The sequence below is a fragment of the Thunnus thynnus genome, chromosome 17, assembly GCF_963924715.1.
Source record: "Thunnus thynnus chromosome 17, fThuThy2.1, whole genome shotgun sequence".
In the NCBI taxonomy this organism is placed as follows: domain Eukaryota; kingdom Metazoa; phylum Chordata; class Actinopteri; order Scombriformes; family Scombridae; genus Thunnus; species Thunnus thynnus.
The window spans coordinates 20,872,518-20,883,403 of NC_089533.1; the positions used below are offsets into that span (position 1 = coordinate 20,872,518).

General features: G+C 37.9%; 1 protein-coding gene across 1 annotated transcript; it reads left to right on the top strand.

The window, feature by feature from the left end:
* The first annotated feature begins 533 nt into the window (after positions 1-533).
* desi1a (desumoylating isopeptidase 1a) lies at positions 534-9,984 on the top strand. The gene is made up of 6 exons (XM_067615736.1): positions 534-724; positions 1,058-1,079; positions 1,586-1,655; positions 2,961-3,070; positions 3,603-3,725; positions 4,692-9,984. The coding sequence occupies exons 1-6, from the start codon at positions 634-636 to the stop codon at positions 4,780-4,782; spliced, it is 507 nt and encodes a 168-aa protein (XP_067471837.1). The 5' UTR covers positions 534-633; the 3' UTR covers positions 4,783-9,984.
* The last annotated feature ends 902 nt before the right edge of the window (positions 9,985-10,886 follow it).

Below are 10,886 nucleotides of genomic sequence, written 5' to 3' on the forward strand. Positions count from 1 at the left end.
CCCCTCAGAACCCTGCTGTATACTGACATTCATAAAATACACGATTAGTTGTGTTTCTTTACAAACGTATTTCACTACATCCATGAACGTGTCCCACTTTGAAAGGAGGACTTGCGAGTCAATCTGCCACAATGTTGAAAAGACGCGACGCAAAGTGATCAGTTTAACGTCATATAAAATTACCTTTATTCAAAAAACAACAAACAAACAAACAAAACTTATTTTTCTTCTTCCTCTCCTTAACTGTGGGGCACTAGATTGATAAAAAGTTGCAGAGAATACTTTGAGTTCAATGAAAAAGGACGACATATTGAACTATGTTTTTACTGGTGACAAGAAAGACCGTCAGCCGTTGCAATTTGTGTCAAGTCATCAGTAGCGAGGCTAGCTACAGGAAATTTACAGATTTCATTCAAAATAAAGCTATTTCTCAAGGACGCTTACAATGTGTTGCGGACGTTTCTCCGTAAAAGCTTTTACTTTGAAAGTTATGGAATCGGAAGTTTAGCACGTATTTTTTTTACACGTAATGACATCACCATTGAAGGACCTCCCAGTCAGCTGTGCCATTAAGGGTCCCTAGCTCTAGCCCGCTAACAGGAGAAGAAAAAAGGCTATTTTAGGGCTTAAATTATGGATAAGAGTGCTACGAGATACAATGTACAGCTGTATATTTATGATCTATCCAGAGGAATGGCGCGCAGCCTCAGTCCTATCATGTTAGGTGAGTACAGATAAAGAAATCCGATGCAGCCTGGCCTTGGGGAAAATTAAGTAATAATAACAAATAACCGGATGGAGGTGTTTTCTATGCTGCTGTTACTATGCACTGTATAGATCTACGTAGTGATTAAGGTCTATTATTTTCGTTATTGTGCAAATAAATTGCGAAACGTGACGTGATTTATGTTACTACATCCTAAGAACTAGTTAAAAGGTCGTTACCGGGGTAAAAATGCCACTTGTTAGTTACAGCTCCACAAAGCTGTATAGTGTCTATTGTTAATATTCATCTGCCACTTCATTCTTCACACGACTTTTCTCCTTTCTGTTACAGGAAAGCAACTGGATGGTATATGGTATGAGTCTCCTTCCTGCTACTTTGACAGTTACTGGTCTGGGACCGTAAAGTCAGACTTCCTGGGTCATGTAAACTATGTTTTTCCTGTAATGAGTGGATCCATCAAACAAAAGGCCTGTGACCCATTTTTCGTCCCAGAGCAGATAAGATAGGCATTTAAAAACTGTAAAACACATGACTGTTAGGAACAGCTTCTGGCAATGTGTCTATTTCTGTCCAAATTTTGTTTTTTTGGGGAGGGGAATTTAGGAGTGAAACATAATTAGTCACAAGGGTTGTAGGATAGAGGGATACACTACAAAAATCAATTACAACACTTTGTCACAAAATAACACATCACACCTCAATCAAGCATGAATCTATCTAAGGCTAGATTGTTCCTTTAAAGTGTAGTAGTTATTAGTATAATAGTTTGAGACTGAGTTGTAACTTTACATAATGCTGGGTAATATCGAGTCATTCTGCCCTAGATTTACCACTGTGAAAATATGCTTTTTTTTCCAGGCACACAGCCATAGTGGCATACGGTGATGAGTTCTTCTTCGGAGGGGAGGGGATCTCCAGCTGTTCGCCGGTGAGTCTGTAACAAGGGAAGAGACTCTTGTTTCACAAGTCTCATCAAACAAGCTCATGAAAGAAATGTAGGCCGTCTATCTCAGGCTGCTGCACACCGACAGAAGATAATGGACTGTCATAATTTTTTTGGTGCTAAGTCCCTTCTATTTGATGTAAAATCATACACAGATACACAAAAAAGATACATAAAGTTTCTAAGTGAACCAGAGAGAGTAACTATAGTCACAGCAGAGAGGCCTACAAACACCCAAAGAGTTCTGGGTTTGATTGCTATCACTCAGATTGTGTGTGTTACGTTATGTGTGTTCTTATTTTCAACAAATCCCATGAAAAGACCAAAACTAGCAATGTGTTAGTCTCTTAATACTTTCTGACTTCCCTGCCTTGTCTGTGGCACTCAGCCTCAAGCCCATTAGTTCTTGCTGAAGATGTAAATCTTAAAAAATGGGTCATTGTTTTTACAACACTACAGCACAGTTTTTTTTAGCAAACACTACTCAAACAGGAGTAATCAGTTGATTTTCAGGGGACTGTTTTCAGCTGTGGAATAATAAACATTTGTTGCACATATGCGAGATTGACTCAAGATGAACTAGCATCCATGTTTACCGTAATAAAGGAACATGTCTCCCCATGAAACAGTATTTTTTAGTAGTTTTTGGACAATATTTGAGCGATATTTTGAGCTCTGTGACAGAGAAATAAGCTTTGGATACACACGCAATACTTCAGTCAGCAGCGTAAATAAATGCGTCAGTAGTTTTGGTTATTTTTAACAGTTTAACTGTAAGGAAAATATAAAAATAACAGATATTTCCAGCCTTATTCTCTAACAAACCTGTTGCTAGAGTCTGAAATAGGACAGACAGAAAAAAGTCTGTTGGTAGAGAAACTGGTACACCATGGCAGCCTCCTCTGAGATCAGTTTCTTCCTACATGATTGTGCTAAATAGCAGGTTTAGAAAGATGCTTCTGCCCCTGATAAAACCTGATGTTTGAGATAGCTGAACGTTTTTCTGCTATCAGATCACCGTTCCAACTGTGCTGCAAGTATTATCCCTTGATGATGATGTAATTTACCTTTTAGCAATCATCCACATACCAACAAACAATGGGTCTAGAATTGCTGTTCTTTTAAATTGCTGACACGCTATTGGTGATCACAGTTCAGTTCATCCTCAGACGTCCTTTTGTGTCAGTAACTATCGAGCCGATGAAACATCAGTGATTTGGTTTCTATTTCCAATCATTCTAATATAATATTTGAGTTTTGTGAGACATGTTCTTTGTGTGTGTCCGTCAGGGGGGGACAATGCTGGGTCCTCCAGACACAGTAGTGGAACTGGGTGAGACCGAGGTGTCTGAGGAGATCTTTATGGATTATCTCTCTTCCCTGGGAGAAAGCACATACAGGTTAAGTAACTGTTCTTCATCTCCTCCTTGCACAGTTTTTCCTCTTTCCCTCATACAGGAAAGCTACTAGTTCTTTCAGTCCAGGCCACTAAACTTTAGTAATGAAAAAAAAATTGACACTATCAGCGATTGCAGTGAAAACCACCTTGTTTATATTCATATTCAACAAATTCTAAAACTTTGACCCATGCTTGTGCTTTGACAACTAGCCTTTCTCTCTTGTTTGTGCCTCGTGCAAATATTTCAATGAGCCACACTGAATTTAAAGAGTTTAATGTCCCACATGTTTAAATGACACATTCTTTGTAAAAATATAGTAATCCTTAAAAAAGTTGGAGTCTCAATACATTTCAATGTTTGTTTATTGTAATGTGTAGTTAAATTTATAAGTCTGATCAGTTCAGTCTAGGTTAGATGAATTAGTCAAATCTAGTTAGGATTTTATACTTGTTACTCACTAGTCAGTGCAAGACATCTGTTGTGTAGCATCAGCTGTGAAGCATCAACTCTCTTCCATTCTCTCTTGCCTCAGAGGTGACAGGTATCGCCTGTTTGAGCACAACTGCAACACCTTCACCAATGAGGTGGCTCAGTTCCTGACGGGCAGGTCCATCCCCTCTTACATCACCGACCTTCCGTCTGAAGTCCTCTCTACGTGAGTCTACACTCAGTCTGTCAAAATTTGTTTCTGTGTACCGATAGAATCTAAGCAAGACGGCAGCTCAGTAACAGCTAAAATTGTCATCATGCCTCTCTGCTCTCAGGTACACTGAGATTTATAATTACATAGAACTAAATCATGTAACATATGGATTATTATAACACAGGAAACATGTGGTCTGTGCATCTATTTCAATATGCTGTCATGCAATCTTGAACGAAGTTGCACAAATATCAAACTTGTGAGCCAAAAAGTAAACGTGATATGGCTCTCAGAGGAGTTTGGGTTTATACTGGTCACCAGTAGAACTGTTTTGAAGGCTCACTTCAGTCTTTTTTTACATTCACATGGCCAATCATAGAGGAGCCTCAAGTTCTACTGCAAAGTCAGTGTGACTTTGCTGCATATATCAGAAAACAGGCGGCACTAGTTGCTGCTGTAATAGTGCAGATTACAATAGATGGATAATTGGTGACAATGATCTGAGCTTCAGCTGCAATAAGAATACAGTAAACTAGGCCCATATGTTATATTGGAGCTGCTGGCACATATATTTATAAACATGCCTTCTGAAGTTTGTTTCATAAGTGATAACTCTATTCAGATGCACCAGTGAATGGTAGCATAGAGTGTTACAGAGTGGACTACTGTCTGTAAATGTCACATTAAATATGGTGGTTTCCTCACATATTTTCTCTGGCAAGACCTTGAAAGAACAGCTACTCAATTGTGAGTCAAAAATTCACCATAAAAGCCGATTTAAATGACATTTCTTAAGTAGAAAGATCTTATAATCCCACCACAAAACAAAAATATGTTTGTGTCTGGTGTAGCTGCAGACACAGTCTATTAATATGCAGGGACATATTAGGTTTAAATTTATGGGATAGACCTAAAATGCAAAAATTGTATACTGATTCAGTTCAAAACATGGATGAAATCTCCTTCTTTCATCTTCAGACCGTTTGGCCAGATACTGCGGCCCATTCTGGACTCCATCCACATCGCCCCTCCAGGAGGTAACGTCATCAACGGGGGAAGAAACATCTAACATGGGAGAGCAGCGATGTCATAAAGTGTTTTTAAGGTCACTTCCATTGTAGTCAGTCAGTGAGAAGTCTCAAATTCATCATGATTTATCATACTTTATAATTTCCTCCATAAAGTGTAGCTGGTATCATGAATGCTACTTAGGAAGAACTGACTGCCCACTTCATGAAGTTTGATTTATTCATTGGTGAGGTCAAATGCAATGTGATGATAAGTACTCAGACAGTAGAAAAAAGCTAATGGAATTTCAGGTTATAATAGTCAGATATGCTAACTAAAAATTAAGTTTGAGGAATGTTGCCTCTTTAAAAGTACATCTGTGTAAAGTCAGATTATTAAACTTTTTCAGAAGTGAAGAGTAACAAAATATATTTCATCTACCAATATACTGAACAAAACTGAGGCACTGCAACTTTATTTAGCATTTACATTTTGTAAGACTATAGTTTTACTCATTGACTGTATAAAATATGGACGTCATGACAGCACCCCAAAAGTGAAGCCAAAACATCTCAATCACCTAATGGTGGCTGCAGTAAAGGTCATAAATCCCGCCCCCTCCATCTCAGCAGATGGGACATGAGCCAAACTAAAAAATCAAAGGACACATCAGGTCAATTTTTCCCAAAGATTGTTTCTGTCATTTTAGGAAGTTCTTGTCACGCTGATGTTTGTCCATGTGTTCATTTTTCTGATAAGTTTGTTTTTAATTAGTTAATTGATAATATAAAAAGGGGGTGTGAGGTCATGATTGACAGCTGTGACAGCTGCTCTCAAACTTCCGTCAGGTGGCGGGATGGCTGAGGGTGCGTGTCCTGTGGACCGCCATCCCACCACCCGACTCTACTGCTCAGAATCTGGCTCCAAATGACGTCACACAAGCAAAATGGCCGCTCTTGGAAAGGAGATATTTTGGCTTCACTTTTGCATAGCGGCAGGAGACGCATCGTCCATATTTACATACAGTCAATGGTTTTACTCCACAACATGGAAATATTGCACTATTTTCTTTGCTTCATTTATCTAATAGCTGTGATTAAACCTACAACATTAAAATACCTCTTGCACATTGGTGCATAAAGCTAATTTAGTACTTCTAAAGGTGCAAAACACTCCTTTTAAATTGATTGTTGAAGTTGCAACTTTAAGTATTTTCCCTTTTTAGGTATTACAATGTTTATTTAATACAATTATTTTTTGACCACTGACATTATTATACTGAATCATCCTCTGCTGACTACAATGGAATTAATCTGAGTTTGCATAGATATGTTTAATATATTGATTTTCAATAGATGCAGGTTTATGGAAAGCAAGAACAGGATAGTTGCATTTTGGAAAGTCTTTTAATGTCAATCATTTTTTCAATTATGCACTTTTATGTTTTATTTTACTTTTTTTGTTATTTTGTAGCTTCTAGTTAATTTCATTTTGTACTTGTTATATTTGTCTCTTCTGTTTCTGTTTGATTCAGCCCAACTGTGGTCACCTACTTACCTTATATTATCATTCCATTGGTCACACAGTTTGTGATGTGACATGCAGCAGGTGATTGATGCCTAATTCAAGATTAGAGGTGATATCAAAACTTGTCGAGTCTATATCTCTACAGCAGGGCTGGGATCAGTTCACTGTAAATTCTAGTTATTTCTGTTTATATGAAAATAAACCCTGGATATTATTTGTTAATGGCTGAGTTGATTACAAAAGTATATATAGCAAGCAGGACAAGAAGAAACAAGCCCTCGCAGTTCCACAGTGTTGTAAATCATTTCACAGACAATCCTCGTCCCCTTTTCTTTGAAAACAAAAACAGCATTCTTCATTATTTCTCAATAAGTTGAACAAAATTAAGAAAGTATGAGTTTTGGTTTTAAATCTACCCTCTAATATCAGTGAAAGTGAACTGCATCACAGCCCTGTTATATGACATACGTTGTCAAAGGTGCCTCTTGGCTTGTGTTACCAGCTCCAGAGGGAGACGCAGTGATTATAGATACATTTTGTTATACTTTTTTTAATCCATAGTTGCCATCTGATTAATTCTAAACAGCACAACAGATGTTTTTAATGTAAATGTGACCATATCTAGAACAGTGTCCTAAACACTGCTTTGTGTATAGTCAACTTAATATCAACCTGCTTAAGTCCTTTATTAGCCACCAGAGTGTGTTTGATATACAATACACCTCTGTGCCTTCATTTCCCTCTGCTTGGCTACAGTCATACTGTTTGGGAGTTGGTTTGGTTATCATATAGAACAGATGGTATCTTTCAGTGCAGTCTGTGTTAATAATCTGATGGTTAGTTTTAGAGTATGAAAACTCCAGAAAAACCTTTTATGAATAAACCTAAAGTACACTATTTAGCCGAAAGGTGTTAGAAATAGTAACCTTTAACTCAGTGAAGCAGATCAATGTCTGACTCACCATACGATCAAAACCATGGATTAAATTCTTAACTGTAGGAAATTACGCAACATCTGGATCCAGTAACACTCGCAGCCTATAATCTCAGTGCATTATACTCTGCCATCAGAAAGAACACATACAGTAGCTGTCTAATGTCAAGAGAATACATGGATCACATGCATTAAGGGTTTATCTGATTAAGATAATGATACACACATGAACCACATTGAACCTCATGAGCCTTTTCCCTGCTGATACAGAGTGGAGGATCAAAAAAAGCACAGCAAAACAAGAAATCTCAAAGACTGATTAAACCAGCATTGACTTTCATCTTTTCATGTTCTCCTGCAATAAATGAACTTTACACACACTGTACCTTCCAAGCAGTCACCATCACTTGGCACTCGAGGCTTGATTATCTCTCTAATGTACATGCACAAAAAGATTGGATGCACAAGCATTTCAAAACTTAATTTTAAAAAAGTTTAACCAAGTATTGGGCTTTTTTAGAGATTAACAAATTGAGCTTAATTCCCCCCCCCCGAAGAGGCTAGAAAGCTCAGGTAAATCTGGGTTGTGTAGTTTTGCCTTCCGCTAACCAACTAACTGAGATGCTAACCTGACCACAGAAATGTATTACTGCACAAGTTACCCTTTGTTGCTCTGATGTATGTTGCTGCCGGCTGCTACCTGTAATGTGACATTGCAACAGATATTTATGGATATTATTCCCTATTTAAGTAATCTAAGTATGGTAGATATGTTTATGCATATTGTTTGTGTAATTGTTTTTGTAATTCTACCTATACATAAAGCCATTGACTGCAAATTTGAGAATCTCTGGTGTTATTTTTGACCACTACGAACAGCTTCTGGCTATTTTCAGTGTTTTAAAGTGCACCTCCGAAGCTTTGCGCATGCATGTTTTATGTTTTGTTATATGATAGAAATACATGGAATTACACTGTAATTTGCATGCATGTGTGAGATGAGACTTAAATAATTTATGTTTAAAGTTGTCAGTCATAAGAAAGTAAAAATAGTCCAAGTGCAGCCGTACAGCAGTTCTTTGAGCATCCACAAAGAGGCAGTGTTGCTCTGTCTCTAGCTTGAGATGCTCTAGGATGGAGATGGATTAACCATTAAAATTTTAACCAAAAATTAAGTCTATATTGCTACTACTTCCCTCCCTGTATTCATAAATTGCTATCAAGACCTAATGATCAAGGCTCTTCACTGCTAATCGGTCCAGATGACCAATAACCAGCACTAAATGAATGATGTTCTCATGAATTAACACTTGGCTATGAGTGAGTGTGTTTTGAAGACAGAGAATGCAATCTCAGCTAAACTCGCCCTTGGAAAAGCAAAAGGTTGATGAGAAAAGGAAACGCACAGAAAATTAAAATGTCTGGATTTGATACAGACTAACAGCTATATTAATAAGTGATAATTAAAATTTTGACAGCATAATGGAAAGAAATATTTAACATTTGACTAATTTCTTTGCTTCACAATGTTGGCAATGCCCTGTGGACCCAATTATTTCCCCTTTTCTCACTTTACTTGTTCTTTAAAACAACTTCTTCTACCCTGAACAAGCAGTGAGCAGCTTTACATCTGGCAGGAGTTGACAACAATAATTGAAGTCCATCATTGTTCAGTCATTTAACATCCATCACAAAAATAAACCAGATCTCGTCTGTGCATACAGTTCTATCATTATGTCAACTTAACTCTGTGGTATCAATCATGTTGTCAAAGAAGATGTCACTTCTCCAGATGGCAAATATATCACCGTTGAGCAAAACTGTTGTGCAAACAGATGTGAAGCAGACTTGTTCCATGGCCTTTAGATCAGCACCCCTCCTAAGAGAGAGTGGATAATAAATGCATACAGACCTAGCCCGTCTTTGCTCCCTGCGGGTGAGTAGCTGAATCAGCTCAGTTAGTAGCACAATTATGAGTGTCCATGTGACTTTGGCAAATGTTAACCTTCTCTCCAACTTCAAGGGTACTGTCAGGCTGGGCCAAAGTTGTTAGCGCGGAAGTACCTCTGTGACAAAACTCAGTGAGTCACACTGACCCTCCTGCTGTGGTGACAAATCCTTCCATGACACATAGGGGTGACTTGGCTTGTCTTCCTATAGGCTCAGCTGTAGTGCAAAGTGCATTTTACAATTACTACTGCAAAACGTTAAAGCCAGGTGCCCTACAGTTCAGCTAATGTGTCCTTAAAAAACAATTACATTTTGGATGGGTCTGACTATGAAAATAAAATGAATGAATTTGACATAACATAATAACATAATTTTCATCATGTTATTATGCTATTAGCAATTACTACGGCTAAGTTACATAATACACACAATGTAACATAACAGTAGAATTTTAAAATTAATAAATGGATGCAACCTCAGCACCTTAACCCTGCATTCGTTAATTTTTTTTGGCCACTAACAAGCTGTGACAACATTGACATTATCATCCTGTAAGTAGTTATTGTGAATGTATTAGCAAACTGCTTATTTACACATCCAGCAGAGACCAAGCAACATTATCATTCATATGGAATTGTGCTTGTGTACACCTGATGAATGTAAGTCCATTATTTCCTCTCCTTTTAGCTCTGTTTTGGTCCCCACCAGCTCTTTAGGGAAACATCTGACTCTTTTAACGTGTAACAGCTCTTTTCACTTATTGAATATATCTTGATTGTCATGCACCACAACACCAAGCAAATTTCCTGTATGTGCAAACCTACTTGGCAATAAACCTGTTTCTGATTCTGATTTAGCTGCTAAAGCTGCAGTTTCATCAAGAGGTCTAGATTTGCTTTTCTCAATATGCTACATAACAGTGTCCTCAAAGTGTGTGTGTGTGTGTGTGTGTGTGTGTGTTGATGTCTGTGTCTGTGGAGGTGAGAGACAGAGAAAAGAGGGAAGCTTTTAACAGTTAAGTGTTTAAAAGCTGCATTTTCATGAGCTCTCCTGAAGGTTTTGCAGGGAGAACTACATCCCTACTGCTTAATGTTTCATTTAGCGTTGATATGCATAATTAAGGGATTCATGTACCATTTTTGAAGGTTACCTTGCCACTTCGAGCAAGGAATAATTAATGTATGCAGTGCACAGTAACAGAGTGTCTTAGTTTTTGGGTAACTGCAAGTCGACAATTTGTCACGTATCCTGCATTTGGTGTTTTTTTGAGGGAGGAAAAGACTGAAGATAATCCCAAATCTCATTTACAAATCAGCACGCTTGAAAAGCACTATGCAAAAGCTTGTACATATCCAATATCGAACCACATTTTCTGTGCACTCTTAGCCAAGGCAGTTGAATAAACTTGCCTGGTGCTTAAATAATCTGTTAAAATATGTATCACAGATACTTTCTTATGTTGTCACGACAGTTGTCTCCACATTTAATTGAGTTCAGTCTCAAAGGAGTCTGGCTAAATGTTGTATGATATAACGATAATTATGCTTGTCCAGTCGTACTTGCTCAGACATGGTTTCATCTCTGCTGCAGTTTGTGGCAGCAGCCTCTTTTGGCATGTACGAAAACAGGATATCCTTCACTTCACTCTTTAACCCTCTTGCTTCTTCTCCTTGCCTCCCCTTGCTCCCTTTTCCTTCTCTCTATCATCCATCTCCATCTTTATTTTTCCCTGGTATATCTTTCTCGTCATCCTC